This window comes from Saccoglossus kowalevskii, chromosome 16, assembly GCF_978046115.1.
Source record: "Saccoglossus kowalevskii chromosome 16, keSacKowa6.1, whole genome shotgun sequence".
NCBI lineage: Eukaryota > Metazoa > Hemichordata > Enteropneusta > Harrimaniidae > Saccoglossus > Saccoglossus kowalevskii.
The window spans coordinates 34,942,947-34,969,691 of record NC_140656.1 but is presented as its reverse complement, the minus strand read 5'-3'; the positions used below and the strand labels follow the sequence as shown (position 1 = coordinate 34,969,691).

General features: G+C 35.4%; 2 protein-coding genes across 3 annotated transcripts in view; both read left to right on the top strand.

Moving 5' to 3' along the window:
• Positions 1-26,745, top strand: part of LOC146733846 (peroxisomal sarcosine oxidase-like) — a 161,097-nt gene that overhangs the window by 1,282 nt on the left and 133,070 nt on the right. For both annotated transcript variants that reach the window (XM_085491421.1, XM_085491420.1), the window contains exon 2: positions 21,547-21,695. In XM_085491421.1, coding sequence (XP_085347547.1) covers positions 21,547-21,695 — 149 coding nt within the window. The remainder of the gene's footprint in view (positions 1-21,546; positions 21,696-26,745) is intronic.
• LOC146733847 (uncharacterized) lies at positions 5,109-5,915 on the top strand. The gene has a single exon (XM_085491469.1). It carries the CDS (start codon positions 5,109-5,111, stop codon positions 5,913-5,915), a length of 807 nt encoding a protein of 268 aa, XP_085347595.1.

Here is a 26,745-nt window from a genome sequence, read left to right as displayed (position 1 = left end):
AGGCTATGATCAATGCTACTACTGATGCAGAGAAAAGCATGGCAGCAGTGTGGACAAGGTTGAAACGAATTCTAACAAACTTGCATGTGTCAACAGAATCATCAGACACACCATTAGCAGAAATTGAACACCTTACCCAACAATACCAAGACACCTGGAAATGTTTGACCACCCTGTATGAACTTGATAGCTCAGATGAAACAAAAGACCACATGGCATACATGGAATCGATATACCTTAGAAATATGCATATCATTGATTCTGAAATCAATGAGATATCAATCAGACGACTTGATCGCACTCCTCCTATCAAGCCATCACGTGGTCATACACTATCTATTTCGGGTTCCATCACGTCCAGAACGTCATCCAGACTCAGCACTGCACATGCCAGAGCCAATGCTGAAGCAGCCGCAGCTGCAAAGGCAGCTGAATATGAGAAAACAAAGGCTAGAGAAGAAGCCACCTATAGGGCCAGAGAAGCGGAGTATATAGCACACATGAAAATCTTAGAAGCCGAAAAGAAAGCAGCCATCACACTAGCGACCGCTGAGGCCTTTCAAAGGGCTGTAGAAGAAGACAACTGTCGACAAATGTACACTTCACCACTACAGTCGGCAAACGATCATGCACAACGTTTTCGTGACCATACTGAACACAATGCAGGTTCACAGGCTCCACATTATTCAGAACAAGAACCCACCTTGGGTGTTCCACACAATCTAACTCACATCAAGCCACATTCTGAGCAAATTAAAATGGAAGTGACAGCCCTAGACCGTCAAACCAACCCGTCAACCGAGGTTAACGATCTAACTCAACCAGATCCTAACCACTACATTCGTCTTCTAGCCCGTCAACGTTTACCTGTACAGGAGCCAGAGGTATACGAAGGGGACCCAATCATGTTTTTACCCTGGCGCCGGTCATTTGAATGCATGGTGCAAACAGCTTGTGTACCCACATCAGAGAAATTGTTATTCCTAGCCAGATATACAAAGGGAGAGCCGAAAACATTAGTAGACAGATTCCGTCTAAGATATGTTCGAGATGCCAGCACTGCCTACATAGAAGCCTGGAAGGAATTAGAAGAGAGATTCGGCAACCCAGCAGTAATCACGGCAGTTATTATAAAAAAGTTAACCTCCTTTCCACGATTTGGAGCTGGCGACTCTCAAAGACTACGTGACCTGGCAGATCTATGCGTAGATACTGAAGCTCATATGGAAGAACTCCCACATCTAAACACACTGAATTCTCCGCATGTATTGAATCCCATAATTGAGAAATTACCGTCATTCATCGTCAACAAGTGGAGAGATAAAGTATCAACATACAAACTAAGCCATGGAACATTCCCACCATTCAGTTTCTTCGCCTCCTACATGAAAAATGTTGCAAGATCACAGAACGATCCTGACATTCCAAAACCTAGCAACTTCGCACCAGAGAAGACTAGACCAATCCAGACAAAAACAACTGCACGTGTACACGCTACAAAGTCATCTGAAGGTGTTAAACAGTGCGTATACCATGATGTAACCGGACATGATTTATCCGACTGTAAGGCATTCGCTAAGCAACCGATAAATGAAAGGATCGATCTATGCAAGATCAAAGGCTTGTGTTTTAGGTGCACACAGAAACACCTCGCGAGAGACTGCAACTCAAGCATCAAGTGTGGTATCTGTCAGAGCACCAAACACATAACCTGTCTACACAAGCCTGGTGACACAACTAAACATGGTGCAGAAACCGAACCAAAGAAAACTGACAGAGCTCAAGCAGTAACATCAAATTGCACAAAACTCATTAAGTGCACAGCTGGACGTTCGTGTGGCAAAATAGTTTTAGCAAAGGTCTACAAACAATCCAACCCAACACATTTCATAGAATCGTACGCAGTACTTGATGATCAGTCCAATGCATGTATGGGGGACACCCATCTGTTTAATGCATTGGAGATACAGGGTCCAACACTTGAGTACGAACTGTCAACATGCAGTGCCAAGGGCGAACGCAGAACTGGAAGACGCGGTGACCACATCATAATTGAATCCATCGATGGCAAGAAGAAGTTCACACTTCCAGTCCTACTAGAGAACGATTACATACCCAGTGACAAAGATGAAATACCTTCACCAGAAATATGTAATAAATTTGATCATCTAAAACCTATAGCCGACAAAATTCCTAAATTGAGAGAACACATTGGTATACATCTCCTTATTGGCAGGAACTGTCCAGAACCACTGAAAGTCAGAGAGACCAGAAATGGACCGACCAACTCACCATGGGCTCAACGCACCGACCTAGGGTGGACGATATCTGGTGAACTGTGTATGGAAACTGTAAGGGGCGCTATCAGAGCTTCAGTACACCGTACAACAGCAACAGTGAACTACCTGGACACACAAATGACAAACAGAACAGATACAACACTCAATTGTGATCACCACTTGTATATTAGAGACCCAGTCACCCCTAAACGTGCCAACATAGACGTATTTGAAGAGACAGCAGATGACGAGAAAGTTGCCCTCTCTGTTGAAGACAAACAGTTCCTTCACATTATGCAAAAGGGTGCTCACACAAACCCTCAGGGAAACCTTGAATTCCCTCTACCTTTCAAACAACATCCGAGCGAACTACCAAACAACCGACAGTCGGCACTCAATCGCTTTAGCAATCTCCAGAACCAGCTCAAACGCAAACCAGAAATGATGCAACAGTACCTGCAGTTCATGGGCAAAGTCATCGAACGTAAACATGCTAGTCCAGTTCCAAAGTCAGAATTGGATGACAACAATTCTTGGTACTTGCCACACTTTGGTGTTTACCACCCTAGAAAATCTCAGATACGAGTAGTATTCGACTCAAGTGCTAGATTTAAAGGTGTCTCACTGAATGATGCACTACTTCAGGGACCTGATCAGATGAATAGCCTACTTGGTGTCATACTGCGATTTCGACGCAAGCCAGTAGGTACAATGGGCGACGTGGAACAGATGTTTCACAGCTTTCATGTCAACAAGGAACACCGTGATTATCTTCGCTTCTTCTGGTTCGAGGACAATGACCCCATGAGACCTGTGATACAATACCGTATGAATGTTCACCTCTTTGGGAACATTTCCTCCCCTGCCATAGCCACACTAGGCCTAAGAATGATTGCCACAGAAAACCAATCCACCTATGGTGAAGACGTGAAAGACTTCATACACAAAGATTTCTATGTAGATGACGGTTTAACATCTCAACCTGATGCAGCAACAGCAATAAGCCTCATCAAAAGAACAAGAGACATGTTAGCCACCAAGAACATTAATTTCCACAAAATAGTCTCCAATGACAAGGATGTAATGATCGCCCTCCCAAGTGAAGTACGCGCCAAGGACCTGCAATGTCTAGATTTTAGTCAAGACACTCTACCCTCACAGCAATCACTTGGGATACAATGGTCCCTTCAAGCGGACACTTTCACATTCAAAGTGGACTTGAAGGACAAGCCATTCTCACGGCGGGGAGTATTAGCGACCATAAACTCCATCTATGACCCAATAGGAATACTAGCTCCAGTTACAATAGAAGGGAAGTGCATTCTCAAGGGACTCATGTCAGAAATGCCAAAGGGACGTGAGATGGCCAGCGTTGGATGGGACGATCCGCTTCCAGCTGAATACCTTCCTCGCTGGACCCACTGGTGTAACAGACTTACATATGCAGAGAAAGTACATCTACAACGCTGTTACATTACACCTGATTTAGGTTCCATAATTCAAAGTGAATGTCATGTATTTTCCGATGCAAGCAATGCAGCCATAGCAGCTGTCGCTTATTTACGACTAGTGAACCAAGATGGTAAAGTTCATGTAGCATTTCTGCTTGGCAAAGCTAAAGTCAATCCCTCACATGCTGTGTCAATTCCTCGCTTAGAACTTTGTGCAGCCGTTTTAGCAACACAATTGGCACAAAAGGTAGCTATAGAAATTGGAAGTACTATAGACCGCACAGTTTATCACACTGACAGTACAATCGTCCTTGGCTACTTGAGCAATCGATCTAAGCGCTTCCACGTATATGTAGCAAATCGAGTACAGAAGATACATAATGTATCTTCACCAAACCAATGGCGACATGTGTCTACCGAACAGAATCCAGCCGATCTCGCAACGAGATCTGTTTCAGCCCAACAACTGATGTCTACTGTATGGCTTACAGGCCCTTCCTTCCTATGGGAATCTGACCCAACATCTGGACCCACAACGGAAAGCATCCAGTATGCAATAACAGAAGAAGACCCAGAAGTTCGAAAACAACCACGCATCCTAGCCACATCTGCCAAACAGCACAAGCCTAACGTTAATTGTCTAGGGTCTGAGAGATTCCACCGCTTCTCAACATGGACTGCTCTTAAGAGAGCAGTAGCGACCCTTATAATCAAGCTACGGAAACACCAGAGTGACAATAGTGAACTTCCATCGAAGATTGTCACCGCTGCATGTGCAGAGATCATTATCCTCCGCACAGTACAAGAAGAGGCGTTCCCAGATGAACTCAAGGTATTGATGATTGCAGACACAGCTGATGATGGTAACAATAACATAAAACGAGAGAGCCCACTGTATCGACTCAACCCATTCCTGGACAAGGATGGACTCATTCGTGTTGGAGGCAGACTTCGTCAAACCGATCTTGATCTCTGCGGCTGCCATCCAATACTACTGCCAAAAAACAGCCACATCTCTCGACTTATCGCTGAACACATTCACCAAGAGACTGAACATCAAGGTCGTCAACTCACACATGCAGCTATCAGAGCAAAAGGTTTCTGGATTCTTAGCCTACATGACTTAGTAAGAACCATCCTATATCAATGTACAACCTGCAGAAAGCTGAGAGCGAAACGTCTAATCCAAGTGATGGCAGACCTTCCTGCAGACAGAGCTGAAAACACCCCACCATTCACAAATGTGGGGATGGATGTCTTCGGTCCCTGGAGTGTAGTGAACAGGAGAACGAGAGGTGGTTCATCAGAAGCCAAGCGATGGGCCATGATCTTTGTATGTCTATATACAATAGCCATACACATTGAGATCATCAACTCAATGGATACCTCCGCCTTCATCAATGCACTGCGTCGCTTCATAGCCATTCGTGGCCCTGTTAAGAAACTGAGATGTGACCAGGGCACCAACTTCATAGGAGCGAAGAACGAACTAAAAGCAGCACTCGAAGAACTTGACCAGCATCAAGTGCAAAGGTTTCTAACAGAACGCCAATGTGAATGGGTGTTCAATCCACCTCATGCCTCACATTTTGGGGGCATATGGGAGAGACAGATTGGTACCGTCAGACAAGTCCTTAACTCTATGTACGTCCAACTTGGCAAACTGCAGTTCACGCATGATTTACTCTCCACACTAATGGCTGAAGTTTGTGCCATAGTCAACGCTCGACCCATAACCACCATATCTTCAGATGCCAATGACCCGCTGGCACTCAGTCCCAGTATGCTTCTCACAATGAAGACGCAACAAGTACACCCTCCTCCGGGTACATTCATTCAGCAAGACATGTACAGCAGGAAAAGGTGGCGTCGCGTACAGTATCTTGCCGACCAGTTCTGGGTGCGTTGGAGGAAGGAGTTCCTACAAAGCCGTCAACCAAGACGCAAGTGGAACAAGACTACTGCAAACATCAATGAAGGTGACGTCGTCCTGTTGAGAGATAAAGAATGCTCTCGCAACGACTGGCCTCTTGCACGTGTCGTGAAGACATACTACAGTGATGACAACAAGATCAGAAGAGCTGACATCATGGTTTGTAGAGACAACGTAAGAAGAATCTACCAGAGACCAATTGCCGAACTCGTTTTGATCCAAAGTATCAAAGAGAACAATTCTGAACATTAGTTGTTTTGATTATAATTAAGTTTAGTGTTAGTGTTCTAGCGTTTAGTAAAAATTACCTCTATCGCTCATTTTTAGACGGGGAGTGTGCTGGACGCCCTTTCACTTTTAACAGTATACCGCCCTCTTTAGGCGCGGGCGTTACGTTCAGCGTAGGTCAGAGTTCGCTATAACTATTATGGGCTAGAGTCTCATACGCGTACGCCAACTGCGTTTTGTATGACTGAAGATCGCTACATAAAGTCCTTCTAAAAGAACACTAGACTCAGCGAAGTAAGTTATTTTTCTGAATTTATTGACTCATGAGTTGATCAGGCCACCTTAGCTCCGAGTGTCGTAATTTGATAAGTGTATTTTTCGCAATTTCCATAAATTTTTCCGTAAGTCGTTCACGCTCGTTCGTTCAGTCAGCGATGACGTCATTTGAAATGTGATTTCTTTATCCTGTTATAGTTTTCACCGCTTTCTTGAATAAACTGGTTACTCTAACGCAACTGTGTACGAGTTATTTGGGAAGTGGTTGACACCAGTACGAGTACTAATGCACTTGGACCTCGGAATAGTATCCCTTCTGGGATCTAGATTAGAATACAATAAGGATATAAGGAACAATAAAATACATAAGTAATAATAATAATAAAAAAGAAATAAATAGTAATACTGTGAAAATATTATTATATAAATATTTTTTTGGTGTTATTTTGAAGCAGCTGGTAAATTGCTTTTCATGAAATTCTCTCTTTTATTGAAACAGTCGCTGATAAACTTGGCAATTGCTTGGACGGTTTCAGAATTTTTGTTATTGAGAAGTGCTTTCAGATTACCGGATAAGTTTACGTTTTCAAACAAAGCATCTCTTTCAAATTTGTACTGGTTACAATTGAAGAGGAAGTGTTCTTCATCTTCAATTTCATTGGAGTCACAGACAGGGCATGTTCTATTTAAGACATCTATGTTGTGATATCGCCCAACTTCAATCTGAAGTATGTGGGCACTTATCCTCAGTTTAGTCATAGATGATCTGTGGATGGGGTTTTTAATAATTTCAAGGTATTTTTCAAGTGCAAAATCAGTTTTCAGCTGTCTGTAGGTACAAAGTTTATTTTTGTGATTAGTGCCTTTATTGTCATTATGCATTGTTTCTGTGCAGTGTTTCTCAAACATATTTTTTAGTTTTTTTGTAGCTAATGGGATAATACTGTTTTTTTCGCAAACATCACTAATTTCCAAAAGGTTCAGTAATTTTTTTATGCCTGTGGTCCAATTACTGACGTTTTCTTTGTCCAAATTGGTGCCAAGTTTGTAGGCCTCAGAGGTCAGAGTGGTTTCATCCATATGTTTTATTTTCAGCCAGTAGTTAATCATACGTTTGATGCTTGAGATGATAAGTGGATATCTTCCCAGTTCAAGTAAACATGCCAAGTTTGTGGCTTTACAGTTTACTTGGAAAAAATAACAGATTTCACTCAGAGAAAATGGCGGAAAAATCTGCATGGCTCAGAGAAGGAGCCCTTGCTGGAGAGTCATGGTGTCATATATTTTAGGAATAATGATGTTCAGTTGGCCTGTCAATAAAGACATTTGACCTTGTCATACCAGCTCCCTGGTCATACAAAGGTTTCACGCAGTGAATAGCTGTTCAATTGAAACAGCCATAGTAAAATAGCCATTAGTATCTAGTTGGGGAGTTGGGGGTGTGGAATTACGGTAGTTCATCAACATTTTGGGTCCAGTTTGGGATGCTAGGTGTCTTTTGTTACATACTGTAGTATCGGTATTTATGTTTGGGATGCTAGGTGTTTTTTGTTACACACTGTAGTATCGGTATTTATGTTTGGGATGCTAGGTGTCTTTTGTTACACACTGTAGTATCGGTATTTATGTTTGGGATGCTAGGTGTCTTTTGTTACATACTGTAGTATCAATATTTATGTTTGGGATGCTAGGTGTCTTTTGTTACATACTGTAGTATCGGTATTTATGTTTGGGATGCTAGGTGTCTTTTGTTACATACTGTAGTATCGGTATTTATGTTTGGGATGCTAGGTGTTTTTTGTTACACACTGTAGTATCGGTATTTATGTTTGGGATGCTAGGTGTCTTTTGTTACACACTGTAGTATCGGTATTTATGTTTGGGATGCAAGGTGTCTTTTGTTACACACTGTAGTATCGGTATTTATGTTTGGGATGCTAGGTGTCTTTTGTTACATACTGTAGTATTGGTATTTATGTTTGCGATGCTTAGGTGTCTTTTGTTACATACTGTAGTATCGGTATTTATGTTTGGGATGCTAGGTGTCTTTTGTTACATACTGTAGTATCGGTATTTATGTTTGGGATGCTAGGTGTCTTTTGTTACATACTGTAGTATCGGTGTTTATGTTTGGGATGCTAGGTGTCTTTTGTTACATACCGGTACTGTAGTATCGGTGTTTATGTTTGGGATACTAGGTGTCTTTTGTTACATACTGTAGTATCGGTATTTATGTTTGGGATGCTAGGTGTCTTTTGTTACATACTGTAGTATCGGTATTTATGTTTGGGATGCTAGGTGTCTTTTGTTACATACTGTGGTATCGGTATTTATGTTTGGGATGCTAGGTGTCTTTTGTTACACACTGTAGTATCGGTATTTATGTTTGGGATGCTAGGTGTCTTTTGTTACACACTGTAGTATCGGTATTTATGTTTGGGATGCTAGGTGTCTTTTGTTACATACTGTAGTATCGGTATTTATGTTTGGGATGCTAGGTGTCTTTTGTTACATACTGTAGTATCGGTATTTATGTTTGGGATGCTAGGTGTCTTTTGTTACATACTGTAGTATCTGTATTTATGTACAGAACCCTAGAATTACAGTACAAATTATGTTTTTGACGACACTTATGTTCGAGCATTTTCTTTAAAAATTTGGTACTATTATTATTTTTTGGCTGAAATGTATGTGAGAATCTTTTCTTTGTAAATTTAATTTCTCTTCCAATGTGTTTTGTTTTTTACCCCCCCCCTCTTTACAGTTTGTGACTGTGATTGAAATTAAATAATAACATCACACAACAATACCATAAGCTTTATAGAACAACAAACAAAAGTTACACAAGTAAAGAACTGAAAGAGCACATTGTTCTCTCATTCTCACAGGCTTGCAGTTGCCTTTGTAAAAACTGTAATTGTAATATAGCTGTTAATGTTCATCATGAATTTTTAGAAAATTGATTTTCTGTTTAGTTTTTCACATTTAATATATCGAACAGTTTTTTTGCATCTTTGGAATGTACATAATCACAATCTAAATTTGAAATAATTGAATTGGTAATTTGTTTGCACAGCTTTATTACCCAAGTTCAATTTTTGGTTTACTTTCCCATATATATATAATATCTTTCTTAATCCTAAATTACGAAGTTATCAAATTCAACACAGGTAACCATGACGATATTGGCACTATATAACTGAGCAAAGTAATATCTATGTTCAAACAACCAGACTTAAAGGACGATATAATATCTTATTTCAAGCTATTGTTTCTTCAAATGTTTTAAACTTTGCATAGTTGTTTTTATGTCTAAATTGGGAGACAAAAAAATCAATGTTTAGGCTTGCCCAGAAAAGAATTTCTTAATGAAATGTGTATTGTCATTTTGTTGTGGCAGAGGCAAACAATTCTAACCTTAAGGTTTGGTATTTATCACATGAAATTCAGAAAATGTTTGACTGAAATATGCTACGTTCACGTTAAGGGATCTTGGCACTAGAGAAATTGTTAAACCTTTGTGTAAGTAAGTAAGTAAATCTTTATTGCTATCGTATCCCATTTGAGGTCTTGACATAAAATACAATAAAGTCAAAAACATGTAATAATAAAAAAATGAAAATAAAAGGAAATACTAAAATTACAGTAAATGAATGAAATAAATACATATCTCACAATAAGAGATAAATGAATAATTGTAATATAATGTAAATATATGTAAATCTGTGTTTTGTGGGTTTTTTTTTGAGGCAGCTGGTACTGAAGTTATTGTTTGATTTTTTGCTCCCTAAGCATGAAGCAAGTATAAATGTGTTTTGAAATGTCTTTAATTATGTGATCGTTTTTATTATTTAATATGTTTATTAATGTCTCTCCATACATTTTATGTTTAGTAAAAAGGCTGGTTCTCTCTTTATCATATAGCTGGCACGTGAAATAGAAATGGTTTACATCTTCAATTTCACCAAGATCACAGATAGGGCATTTTCTATCAGAGATGGAAATGTTTTTGTATCTGCCCAATTCAATCTGTAAACGGTGGGCACTTATTCTAAGTTTAGTCATTGCAGCACGATATAGTGGATTTTTAATTATTTGGAGGTATTTCTCAAAAGAAAAATCAGTTTTTATTTCTCTGTATGTTCTCAATTTGTTTTTGTGATGCACGCCCATCATCATTAAACATGCATTCTTTTCTTTTTTTCTGGATTTGCATTTTAAGTTTTTCTGTAATGTCTTCAATAGTAGCATTGCTGTATTTAATTTGCCCATCTTTCCAGATATTACTTAAATTTAGGTTTTCCAAAATCTTTTTCACACCAGATACCCAGTTTTTAGTACCAGAATCATGCATCTTAATACCAAGCTTGTATGCTTCACATACTAATGTATTTTCAGGCATTTCCTGAACCCTCATCCAATATTTTAACAATTGTTTTGTACCCTGTATTGTAAGAGGGTACCTCCCTAATTCTATTAAACATGGCAAGTTTGAGGCTCTGCTGTTCACCTTTAATAAAAACTTGCAGAATTTGGTATGGAGTTTTTCCATGGGTGTTGTAAAGAGTAAACATGGAAGTTGGTTATTTAATAAAGTTGGTGGGTGATGCATTTATATGACTTTTAATATCATTTAAGTATGTATTAAAAAGCAGTGGACTTAGACCATCGCCCTGTCTGATGCCTTTCACAATTGGGAAAGTATTGGTCAAGCCGTTTTTAACCTTCACACATCCAATAGAGTTTGTATAGATTGCTTTATTAATACCTGTATTATACAATTTACCAGTGACTCCATTGTTTCTGAGCTTGTGTAAAAGACCCACATGCCGGATGGAGTCAAAGGCCTTTTTGAAATTGATAAAGCATACAAACTTTTCATTGGTAGTATATTTTGTTAGCAACTGTTTTAACATAAAAATGTGATCGCGAATCCCAAATTTTGGCATGAATTTTTATGTTTGCAAAGTGATTACACTTGGGACCCACTCAGCATGTGCCGAAATCACGTTCTCCTTCTTTGACCTGTTGACCCAAACATGGAAAACGATAGGCATATGATGATAATACTTGTTATATTTAAACTATATCTAGTTGCTGTTATGGTATTTATTACAAGTCATCGTGCACATGTGGCAAAGAAAATTCGAAAAACCATTGTTTTTTCACGTTGATGTAACATTGCAACAAAAACGGTTGCAACAGCAAATAAATATATGTCGCTGACAGCATTCTGCATTCATTTCATTCATTACTACAGCATCCGTCCATATATTGCTGTACTTCCCACCATCGTCATGTCATACTATAATGAATCAGTATGTTCTTTTAAATTCACCACTGAGGTCGTGATTTTTGTTTCGTGTCGAGCATTCAGACAGCAATAATCTCAACATGTACTGAATTTTGGTCCTGGGCTTCTATCGGGACAGAGATCAATTTTTTTCTGGCCCAATTGAGTCTCGGCAAGATGAATTTTCCCTGCCAGAAATTTTCACGATTTCAGGACTTAATTCACTGACCCATCATGACAATTTCAGGATTTTATTCACTGACTCATCATGACAATTTCAAGATTTTATTCACTGACCCATCATGACAATTTCAGGATTTTATTCACTGACTCATCATGACAATTTCAAGATTTTATTCACTGACCCATCATGACAATTTCAGGATTTTATTCACTGACTCATCATGACAATTTCAAGATTTTATTCACTGACCCATCATGACAATTTCAGGATTTTATTCACTGACCCATCATGACAATTTCAGGATTTTATTCACTGACCCATCATGACAATTTCTGGATTTTATTCACTGACCCATCATGACAATTTCAGGATTTTATTCACTGACTCATCATGACAATTTCAGGATTTTATTCACTGACCCATCATGACAATTTCAGGATTTTATTCACTGACCCATCATGACAATTTCTGGATTTTATTCACTGACCCATCATGACAATTTCAGGATTTTATTCACTGACCCATCATGACAATTTCAGGATTTTATTCACTGACCCATCATGACAATTTCAGGATTTTATTCACTGACTCATCATGACAATTTCAGGATTTTATTCACTGACCCATCATGACAATTTCAGGATTTTATTCACTGACCCATCATGACAATTTCAAGATTTTATTCACTGACCCATCATGACAATTTCAGGATTTTATTCACTGACCCATCATGACAATTTCAGGATTTTATTCACTGACCCATCATGACAATTTCAAGATTTTATTCACTGACCCATCATGACAATTTCAGGATTTTATTCACTGACCCATCATGACAATTTCTGGATTTTATTCACTGACCCATCATGACAATTTCAAGATTTTATTCACTGACCTATCATGACAATTTCTGGATTTTATTCACTGACTCATCATGACAATTTCTGGATTTTATTCACTGACCTATCATGACAATTTCTGGATTTTATTCACTGACCCATCATGACAATATTTCAAGATTTTATTCACTGACCCATCATGACAATTTCAGGATTTTATTCACTGACCCATCATGACAATTTCAGGATTTTATTCACTGACCCATCATGACAATTTCTGGATTTTATTCACTGACCCATCATGACAATTTCAAGATTTTATTCATTGACCTATCATGACAATTTCTGGATTTTATTCACTGACTCATCATGACAATTTCTGGATTTTATTCACTGACCTATCATGACAATTTCTGGATTTTATTCACTGACCCATCATGACAATATTTCAAGATTTTATTCACTGACTCATCATGACAATTTCAGGATTTTATTCACTGACCCATCATGACAATTTCTGGATTTTATTCACTGACCCATCATGACAATATTTCAAGATTTTATTCACTGACTCATCATGACAATTTCAGGATATTATTCACTGACCCATCATGACAATTTCTGGATTTTATTCACTGACTCATCATGACAATTTCAGGATTTTATTCACTGACCCATCATGACAATTTCAGGATTTTATTCACTGACCTATCATGACAATTTCTGGATTTTATTCACTGACCCATCATGACAATTTCAGGATTTTATTCACTGACCCATCGTGACAATTTCAGGATATTATTCACTGACTCATCATGACAATTTCAGGATTTTATTCACTGACCCATCATGACAATTTCAGGATTTTATTCACTGACCCATCATGACAATTTCAAGATTTTATTCACTGACTCATCATGACAATTTCAGGATTTTATTCACTGACCCATCATGACAATTTCAGGATTTTATTCACTGACCCATCATGACAATTTCAGGATTTTATTCACTGACCCATCATGACAATTTCAGGATTTTATTCACTGACCCATCATGACAATTTCTGGATTTTATTCACTGACCCATCATGACAATTTCAGGATTTTATTCACTGACCCATCATGACAATTTCAGGATTTTATTCACTGACCCATCATGACAATTTCAAGATTTTATTCACTGACTCATCATGACAATTTCTGGATTTTATTCACTGACTCATCATGACAATTTCAGGATTTTATTCACTGACTCATCATGACAATTTCAGGATTTTATTCACTGACCCATCATGACAATTTCAGGATTTTATTCACTGACCCATCATGACAATTTCAGGATTTTATTCACTGACTCATCATGACAATTTCAGGATTTTATTCACTGACCCATCATGACAATTTCAGGATTTTATTCACTGACCTATCATGACAATTTCTGGATTTTATTCACTGACCCATCATGACAATTTCAGGATTTTATTCACTGACCCATCATGACAATATTTCAAGATTTTATTCACTGACCCATCATGACAATTTCAGGATTTTATTCACTGACTCATCATGACAATTTCTGGATTTTATTCACTGACTCATCATGACAATTTCAGGATTTTATTCACTGACCCATCATGACAATTTCAGGATTTTATTCACTGACCTATCATGACAATTTCTGGATTTAATTCACTGACCCATCATGACAATTTCAAGATTTTATTCACTGACCCATCATGACAATTTCAGGATTTTATTCACTGACCCATCATGACAATTTCAAGATTTTATTCACTGACTCATCATGACAATTTCAGGATTTTATTCACTGACTCATCATGACAATTTCAGGATTTTATTCACTGACCCATCATGACAATTTCAAGATTTTATTCATTGACCCATCATGACAATTTCAGGATTTTATTCACTGACCCATCATGACAATTTCAGGATTTTATTCACTGACCCATCATGACAATTTCAAGATTTTATTCACTGACCCATCATGACAATTCCAAGATTTTATTCACTGACCCATCATGACAATTTCAAGATTTTATTCACTGACCCATCATGACAATTTCTGGATTTTATTCACTGACCCATCATGACAATTTCAGGATTTTATTCACTGACCCATCATGACAATTTCAGGATTTTATTCACTGACTCATCATGACAATTTCTGGATTTTATTCATTGACCCATTATGACAATTTCAGGATTTTATTCACTGACCCATCATGACAATTTCAAGATTTTATTCACTGAACCATCATGACAATTTCAGGATTTTATTCACTGACCCATCATGACAATTTCAGGATTTTATTCACTGACCCATCATGACAATTTCAGGATTTTATTCACTGACCCATCATGACAATTTCTGGATTTTATTCACTGACCCATCATGACAATTTCAGGATTTTATTCACTGACCCATCATGACAATTTCAGGATTTTATTCACTGACCCATCATGACAATTTCAGGATTTTATTCACTGACCCATCATGACAATTTCAGGATTTAATTCACTGACCCATCATGACAATTTCAGGATTTTATTCACTGACCCATCATGACAATTTCAGGATTTTATTCACTGACTCATCATGACAATTTCAGGATTTTATTCACTGACCCATTATGACAATTTCAGGATTGTATTCACTGACTCATCATGACAATTTAAAGATTTTATTCACTGACCCATTATGACAATTTCAGGATTTTATTCACTGACCCATCATGACAATTTCTGGATTTTATTCACTGACCCATCATGACAATTTCAGGATATTATTCACTGACTCATCATGACAATTTCTGGATTTTATTCACTGACCCATCGTTACAATTTCAGGATTTTATTCACTGACCCATCATGACAATTTCAGGATTTTATTCACTGACCCATCATGACAATTTCAGGATTTTGTTCACTGACTCATCATGACAATTCCAAGATTTTATTCACTGACCCATCATGACAATTTCAGGATTTTATTCACTGACCCATCATGACAATTTCTGGATTTTATTCACTGACCCATCATGACAATTTCTGGATTTTATTCACTGACCCATCGTTACAATTTCAGGATTTTATTCACTGACCCATCATGACAATTTCAGGATTTTATTCACTGACCCATCATGACAATTCCAAGATTTTATTCACTGACCCATCATGACAATTTCTGGATTTTATTCACTGACCCATCATGACAATTTCAGGATTTTATTCACTGACCCATCATGACAATTTCAGGATTTTATTCACTGACCCATCATGACAATTTCAGGATTTTGTTCACTGACTCATCATGACAATTCCAAGATTTTATTCACTGACCCATCATGACAATTTCTGGATTTTATTCACTGACCCATCATGACAATTTCAGGATTTTATTCACTGACCCATCATGACAATTTCAGGATTTTATTCACTGACCCATCATGACAATTCCAAGATTTTATTCACTGACCCATCATGACAATTTCTGGATTTTATTCACTGACCCATCATGACAATTTCAGGATTTTATTCACTGACCCATCAAGACAATATTTCAAGATTTTATTCACTGACCCATCATGACAATTTCAGGATTTTATTCACTGACCCATCATGACAATTTCAGGATTTTATTCACTGAACCATCATGACAATTTCAGGATTTTATTCACTGACCCATCATGACAATTTCTGGATTTTATTCACTGACCCATCATGACAATTTCAGGATTTTATTCACTGAACCATCATGACAATTTCAGGATTTTATTCACTGACCCATCATGACAATTTCAAGATTTTATTCACTGACCCATCATGACAATTTCAAGATTTTATTCACTGACCCATCATGACAATTTCAGGATTTTATTCACTGACCCATCATGACAATTTCAGGATTTTATTCACTGACCCATCATGACAATTTCAGGATTTTATTCACTGACCCATCATGACAATTTCAGGATTTTATTCACTGACCCATCATGACAATTTCAGGATTTTATTCACTGACCCATCATGACAATTTCAAGATTTTATTCACTGACCCATCATGACAATTTCAGGATTTTATTCACTGACCCATCATGACAATTTCTGGATTTTATTCACTGACCCATCATGACAATTTCAGGATTTTATTCATTGACCCATCATGACAATTTCAGGATTTTATTCACTGACCCATTATGACAATTTCAAGATTTTATTCACTGACCCATCATGACAATTTCAGGATTTTATTCATTGACCCATCATGACAATTTCAAGATTTTATTCACTGACCCATCATGACAATTTCAGGATTTTATTCATTGACCCATCATGACAATTTCAAGATTTTATTCATTGACCCATCATGACAATTTCAAGATTTTATTCATTGACCCATCATGACAATTTCAGGATTTTATTCATTGACCCATCATGACAATTTCAGGATTTTATTCACTGACCCATTATGACAATTTCAAGATTTTATTCACTGACCCATTATGACAATTTCAGGATTTTATTCACTGACCCATTATGACAATTTCAGGATTTTATTCACTGACCCATCATGACAATTTCAAGATTTTATTCACTGACCCATTATGACAATTTCAGGATTTTATTCACTGACCCATTATGACAATTTCAGGATTTTATTCACTGACCCATCATGACAATTTCAAGATTTTATTCACTGACCCATCATGACAATTTCAAGATTTTATTCACTGACCCATTATGACAATTTCAGGATTTTATTCACTGACCCATCATGACAATTTCAAGATTTTATTCACTGACCCATCATGACAATTCCAAGATTTTATTCACTGACTCATCATGACAATTTCAGGATTTTATTCACTGACCCATCATGACAATTTCAAGATTTTATTCACTGACCCATCATGACAATTTCAGGATTTTATTCACTGACCCATCATGACAATTTCAGGATTTTATTCACTGACCCATCATGACAATTTCAAGATTTTATTCACTGACCCATCATGACAATTTCTGGATTTTATTCACTGACTCATCATGACAATTTCAGGATTTTATTCACTGAGCCATAATGACAATTTCAGGATTTTATTCACTGACCCATTATGACAATTTCAGGATTTTATTCACTGACCCATCATGACAATTTCAAGATTTTATTCACTGACCCATTATGACAATTTCAGGATTTTATTCACTGACCCATTATGACAATTTCAGGATTTTATTCACTGACCCATCATGACAATTTCAAGATTTTATTCACTGACCCATCATGACAATTTCAAGATTTTATTCACTGACCCATCATGACAATTTCAGGATTTTATTCACTGACCCATCATGACAATTTCAGGATTTTATTCACTGACCCATCATGACAATTTCAAGATTTTATTCACTGACCCATCATGACAATTTCTGGATTTTATTCACTGACTCATCATGACAATTTCAGGATTTTATTCACTGAGCCATAATGACAATTTCAGGATTTTATTCACTGACCCATTATGACAATTTCAGGATTTTATTCACTGACCCATCATGACAATTTCAAGATTTTATTCACTGACCCATTATGACAATTTCAGGATTTTATTCACTGACCCATTATGACAATTTCAGGATTTTATTCACTGACCCATCATGACAATTTCAAGATTTTATTCACTGACCCATCATGACAATTTCAAGATTTTATTCACTGACCCATTATGACAATTTCAGGATTTTATTCACTGACCCATCATGACAATTTCAAGATTTTATTCACTGACCCATCATGACAATTTCAAGATTTTATTCACTGACCCATCATGACAATTTCAGGATTTTATTCACTGACCCATCATGACAATTTCAAGATTTTATTCACTGACCCATCATGACAATTTCAAGATTTTATTCACTGACCCATTATGACAATTTCAGGATTTTATTCACTGACTCATCATGACAATTTCAGGATTTTATTCACTGACCCATTATGACAATTTCAGGATTTTATTCACTGACCCATCATGACTATTTCAGGATTTTATTCACTGACCCATCATGACAATTTAAAGATTTTATTCACTGACCCATCATGACAATTTCAGGATTTTATTCACTGAACCATCATGACAATTTCAGGATTTTATTCACTGACCCATCATGACAATTTCAGGATTTTATTCACTGAACCATCATGACAATTTCAGGATTTTGTTCACTGACCCATCATGACAATTTCTGGATTTTATTCACTGACTCATCATGACAATTTCAGGATTTTATTCACTGACTTATCATGACAATTTCAGGATTTTATTCACTGACCCATCATGACAATTTCTGGATTTTATTCACTGACCCATCATGACAATTTCTGGATTTTATTCACTGACTCATCATGACAATTTCAGGATTTTATTCACTGACTCATCATGCCAATTTCAGGATTTTATTCACTGACTCATCATGACAATTTCAGGATTTTATTCACTGACTCATCATGACAATTTCAGGATTTTATTCACTGACTCATCATGACAATTTCAGGATTTTATTCACTGACCCATCATGACAATTTCTGGATTTTATTCACTGACCCATCATGACAATTTCAGGATTTTATTCACTGACCCATCATGACAATTTCAGGATATTATTCACTGACCCATCATGACAATTTCAGGATTTTATTCACTGACCCATCATGACAATTTCTGGATTTTATTCACTGACCCATCATGACAATTTCAGGATTTTATTCACTGACTCATCATGACAATTTCAGGATTTTATTCACTGACTCATCATGACAATTTCAGGATTTTATTCACTGACCCATCATGACAATTTCAGGATTTTATTCACTGACCCATCATGACAATTTCTGGATTTTATTCACTGACTCATCATGACAATTTCAGGATTTTATTCACTGAGCCATAATGACAATTTCAGGATTTTATTCACTGACCCATCATGACAATTTCAGGATTTTATTCACTGACCCATCATGACAATTTCTGGATTTTATTCACTGACCCATCATGACAATTCCAAGATTTTATTCACTGACTCATCATGACAATTTCAGGATTTTATTCACTGACCCATCATGACAATTTCAAGATTTTATTCACTGACCCATCATGACAATTTCAGGATTTTATTCACTGACCCATCATGACAATTTCAGGATTTTATTCACTGACCCATCATGACAATTTCAAGATTTTATTCACTGACCCATCATGACAATTTCTGGATTTTATTCACTGACTCATCATGACAATTTCAGGATTTTATTCACTGAGCCATAATGACAATTTCAGGATTTTATTCACTGACCCATCATGACAATTTCAGGATTTTATTCACTGACCCATCATGACAATTTCTGGATTTTATTCACTGACTCATCATGACAATTTCAAGATTTTATTCACTGACCCATCATGACAATTTCAGGATTTTATTCACTGACCCATCATGACAATTTCAGGATTTTATTCACTGACCCATCATGACAATTTCAGGATTTTATTCACTGACCCATCATGACAATTTCAGGATTTTATTCACTGACCCATCATGACAATTTCAGGATTTTATTCTCTGACTCATCATGACAATTTCAGGATTTTATTCACTGACTCATCATGACAATTTCAGGATTTTATTCACTGACTCATCATGACAATTTCAAGATTTTATTCACTGACCCATCATGACAATTTCTGGATTTTATTCACTGACTCATCATGACAATTTCAGGATTTTATTCACTGACCCATCATGACAATTTCAGGATTTTATTCACTGACCCATCATGACAATTTCAGGATTTTATTCACTGACCCATCATGACAATTTCTGGATTTTATTCACTGACCCATCATGACAATTTCAGGATATTATTCACTGACCCATCATGACAATTTCAGGATATTATTCATTGACCCATCATGACAATTTCAGGATTTTATTCACTGACCCATCATGACAATTTCAAGATTTTATTCACTGACCCATCATGACAATTTCTGGATTTTATTCACTGACCCATCATGACAATTTCAGGATTTTATTCACTGACTCATCATGACAATTTCAGGATTTTATTCACTGACTCATCATGACAATTTCAGGATTTTATTCACTGAGCCATAATGACAATTTCAGGATTTTATTCACTGACCCATCATGACAATTTCAGGATTTTATTCACTGACCCATCAAGACAATTTCAAGATTTTATTCACTGACCCATCATGACAATTTCAGGATTTTATTCACTGACCCATCATGACAATTTCAAGATTTTATTCACTGACCCATCATGACAATTTCAAGATTTTATTCACTGACCCATCATGACAATTTCAGGATTTTATTCACTGACCCATCATGACAATTTCAGGATTTTATTCACTGACCCATCATGACAATTTCAGGATTTTATTCACTGACTCATCATGACAATTTCTGGATTTTATTCACTGACTCATCATGACAATTTCAGGATTTTATTCACTGACTCATCATGACAATTTCAAGATTTTATTCACTGACCCATCATGACAATTTCTGGATTTTATTCACTGACTCATCATGACAATTTCAGGATTTTATTCACTGACCCTTCATGACAATTTCCCTGCTACGTGAAATGCATGAATGTGATTTACTGTTTGAACATTTGATGCCAAACTGTGCATATATGGTGACAATACTACTTATCAAAATGTATAACAGCAAATGATTACTTCTATGAACTATTTTGAACAAATTTGAAGTGATTTTTGTTCTGCTTAAATCTATCGTGCTTATATTATTGATTTATCTTTTATCAAGTTGCAAAGGCTGATGGGTAATGAACGATAGCAAATGGCTTTCCTAGCCAATGAAAACTGCTTCCTCTGATTTGAATATAGCGCAAGGGTCTCGCAGGGTACATGTACATGTAATTATTTTTTATATTTTTTAATTTCATAAAAAAAATGCACAGGTATCTGAAAATATTTTCATTTCACAGTTTGGACTACCGCACTCTCGAGGCAGCTCCCATGGACAGACGAGAATTATTCGCTACGGGTATTCAGAACCATACTACAGTGCTATGATGCCAGAATGTTTCAGGATATGGCACGATGTTGAGAAACAGACTGGTGTTACTCTCATAACGTAAGATATAATCAATATTAAAACAGTTAATACAGCAATTGATTGTAAAGGATGCAAGTTTCCATCTTGTCTATACTAAATGTTATCTAGTATAAATGGTAGAAATAGGTGAACTACCATTACTAGTAGACATCAAAATAAATCTTATAAAGTATTTGGCACGGATCAAAGAACTTCCAGAATGTAATTTAACAAAACAGGCATACCATGAACAGATAAACTGCAAACTCCCATGGATTATGTCAATTTACAAAGAGTTAAATAAGGAAGATAACACATTAGATATAAAGAATATCAATGACAAATTGAATGCAACAAAACAAAATATAAAGAGAATAGGAAACAATATTAAACAAAAATATATTGAATTCTGGAAGGAGACAATTATGGATAAACCTAAGTTGAGAACATATACTCAATTCAAAACAAACTACAACTTTGAAAGTTACTTAATTATACTGAATCTAAAACATAGAATTTCTGTCTCTAGATTCCGAACAAGTAATCACAGCCTAGCAATAGAAAAGGGTAGACATACCCAACCTAAAATTTCTTTGGAAAACAGGATTTGTAAACAATGTACTTTAGCAGACATAGAAGATGAAATGCATCTCCTCATCAAATGCCCAAAATATCACACACTGCGAATGGATATATTCTCAAATATACAGTTTCCTGATGAAACAAAAACTGACCAACAGAAATTTACATACTTAATGAAAAATTCTAACACAAATGTAATCAAACTTGTTGGAGAATTTATACACAGCTCGTTCTTAATGAGAAATGAGAAAGATACTTAACAAAAACACTAAAATCTATCATTTATTATTTGCTATAGTTATTTTGTTATTTTGTTTTTTAATATCTTACTTTTGTTGCTATAAACTGATGGAAACACTGTATTTCTAAGGATGCAATAAATTATCTTTATTATTATTATTATTGTATGTTCTCTAATATTGTAAACTACTTTCATTACCTATCACCAAAATGCATCTAGTATAAGTGGTACATGTATGTTCTCTAATATTGTTAACTACTTTCATTACCTAACACCAAAATACATCTAGTATAAGTGGTACATGTATGTTCTATAGCTAATATTGTTAACTACTTTCATTACCTAACACCAAAATACATCTAGTATAAGTGGTACATGTATGTTCTCTAATATTGTTAACTACTTTCATTACCTAACACCAAAATGCATCTAGTATAAATGGTACATGTATGTTCTCTAATATTGTTAACTACTTTCATTACCTAACACCAAAATACATCTAGTATAAATGGTACATGTATGTTCTCTAATATTGTTAACTACTTTCATTACCTAACACCAAAATGCGTCTAGTATAAATGGTACATGTATGTTCTCTAATATTGTTAACTACTTTCATTACCTAACACCAACATGCATCTAGTATAAGTGGTACATGTAAGTTCCCTAATATTGTTAACTACTTTCATTACCTAACACCAAAATGCATCTAGTATAAGTGGTACATGTATGTTCTCTAATATTGTTAACTACTTTCATTACCTAACACCAAAATGCATCTAGTATAAGTGGTACATGTAAGTTCTCTAATATTGTTAACTACTTTCATTACCTAACACCAAAATGCATCTAGTATAAGTGGTACATGTAAGTTCTCTAATATTGTTAACTACTTTCATTACCTAACACCAAAATACATCCAGTATAAGTGGTACATGTAAGTTCTCTAATATTGTTAACTACTTTTATTACCTAACATCAAAATACATCTAGTATAAGTGGTACATGTAAGTTCTCTAATATTGTTAACTACTTTCATTACCTAACACCAAAATGCATCTAGTATAAGTGGTACATGTAAGTTCTCTAATATTGTTAACTACTTTCATTACCTAACACCAAAATACATCTAGTATAAGTGGTACATGTATCTTCTCTAATATTGTTAACTACTTTCATTACCTAACACCAAAATATATCTAGTATAAGTGTATAAGTGGTACATGTAAGTTCTCTAATATTGTTAACTACTTTCATTACCTAACACCAAAATGCATCTAGTATAAGTGGTACATGTAAGTTCTCTAATATTGTTAACTACTTTCATTACCTAACACCAAAATACATCTAGTATAAGTGGTACATGTATCTTCTCTAATATTGTTAACTACTTTCATTACCTAACACCAAAATATATCTAGTATAAGTGTATAAGTGGTACATGTAAGTTCTCTAATATTGTTAACTACTTTCATTACCTAACACCAAAATACATCTAGTATAAGTGGTACATGTATGTTCTCTAATATTGTTAACTACTTTCATTACCTAACACCAAAATGCATCTAGTATAAGTGGTACATGTATGTTCTCTAATATTGTTAACTACTTTCATTACCTAACACCAAAATGCATCTAGTATAAGTGGTACATATATGTTCTCTAATATTGTTAACTACTTTCATTACCTAACACCAACATGCATCTAGTATAAGTGGTACATGTAAGTTCTCTAATATTGTTAACTACTTTCATTACCTAACACCAAAATCCATCTAGTATAAGTGGTACATGTATGTTCTCTAATATTGTTAACTACTTTCATTACCTAACACCAAAATGCATCTAGTATAAGTGGTACATGTAAGTTCTCTAATATTGTTAACTACTTTCATTACCTAACACCAAAATACATCTAGTACAAGTGGTACATGTATGTTCTCTAATATTGTTAACTACTTTCATTACCTAACACCAAAATGCATCTAGTATAAGTGGTACATGTATGTTCTCTAATATTGTTAACTACTTTCATTACCTAACACCAAAATACATCTAGTATAAGTGGTACATGTATGTTCTCTAATATTGTTAACTACTTTCATTACCTAACACCAAAATACATCTAGTATAAGTGGTACATGTATGTTCTCTAATATTGTTAACTACTTTCATTACCTAACACCAAAATGCATCTAGTATAAATGGTACATGTATGTTCTCTAATATTGTTAACTACTTTCATTACCTAACACCAAAATACATCTAGTATAAATGGTACATGTATGTTCTCTAATATTGTTAACTACTTTCATTACCTAACACCAAAATGCATCTAGTATAAGTGGTACATGTATGTTCTCTAATATTGTTAACTACTTTCATTACCTAACACCAAAATACATCTAGTATAAGTGGTACATGTATCTTCTCTAATATTGTTAACTACTTTCATTACCTAACACCAAAATATATCTAGTATAAGTGTATAAGTGGTACATGTAAGTTCTCTAATATTGTTAACTACTTTCATTACCTAACACCAAAATACATCTAGTATAAGTGGTACATGTATGTTCTCTAATATTGTTAACTACTTTCATTACCTAACACCAAAATGCATCTAGTGTAAATGGTACATGTATGTTCTCTAATATTGTTAACTACTTTCATTACCTAACACCAAAATACATCTAGTATAAATGGTACATGTATGTTCTCTAATATTGTTAACTACTTTCATTACCTAACACCAAAATGCATCTAGTATAAGTGGTACATGTATGTTCTCTAATATTGTTAACTACTTTCATTACCTAACACCAAAATACATCTAGTATAAGTGGTACATGTATGTTCTCTAATATTGTTAACTACTTTCATTACCTAACACCAAAATACATCTAGTATAAATGGTACATGTATGTTCTCTAATATTGTTAACTACTTTCATTACCTAACACCAAAATACATCTAGTATAAGTTGTACATGTATGTTCTCTAATATTGTTAACTACTTTCATTACCTAACACCAAAATGCATCTAGTATAAGTGGTACATGTATGTTCTCTAATATTGTTAACTACTTTCATTACCTAACACCAAAATACATCTCGTATATGTGGTACATGTATGTTCTCTAATTTGGTTAACTACTTTCATTACCTAACACCAAAATACATCTAGTATAAGTGGTACATGTATGTTCTCTAATATTGTTAACTACTTTCATTACCTAACACCAAAATACATCTAGTATAAGTGGTACATGTATGTTCTCTAATATTGTTAACTACTTTCATTACCTAACACCAAAATGCATCTAGTATAAATGGTACATGTATGTTCTCTAATATTGTTAACTACTTTCATTACCTAACACCAAAATACATCTAGTATAAATGGTACATGTATGTTCTCTAATATTGTTAACTACTTTCATTACCTAACACCAAAATGCATCTAGTATAAGTGGTACATGTATGTTCTCTAATATTCTTAACTACTTTCATTACCTAACACCAAAATACATCTAGTATAAGTGGTACATGTATGTTCTCTAATATTGTTAACTACTTTCATTACCTAACACCAAAATACATCTAGTATAAATGGTACATGTATGTTCTCTAATATTGTTAACTACTTTCATTACCTAACACCAAAATACATCTAGTATAAGTTGTACATGTATGTTCTCTAATATTGTTAACTACTTTCATTACCTAACACCAAAATGCATCTAGTATAAGTGGTACATGTATGTTCTCTAATATTGTTAACTACTTTCATTACCTAACACCAAAATACATCTCGTATATGTGGTACATGTATGTTCTCTAATTTGGTTAACTACTTTCATTACCTAACACCAAAATACATCTAGTATAAGTGGTACATGTATGTTCTCTAATATTGTTAACTACTTTCATTACCTAACACCAAAATACATCTAGTATAAATGGTACATGTATGTTCTCTAATATTGTTAACTACTTTCATTACCTAACACCAAAATGCATCTAGTATAAGTGGTACATGTATGTTCTCTAATATTGTTAACTACTTTCATTACCTAACACCAAAATGCATCTAGTATGAATGGTACATGTATGTTCTCTAATATTGTTAACTACTTTCATTACCTAACACCAAAATACATCCAGTATAAGTGGTACATGTAAGTTCTCTAATATTGTTAACTACTTTCATTACCTAACACCAAAATACATCTAGTATAAATGGTACATGTATGTTCACTAATA

Excerpts from the sequence above, each read along its gene's own strand:
- LOC146733847 (XM_085491469.1), top strand. The coding sequence starts at position 5,109 with ATGGATACCTCCGCCTTCATCAATGCACTGCGTCGCTTCATAGCCATT.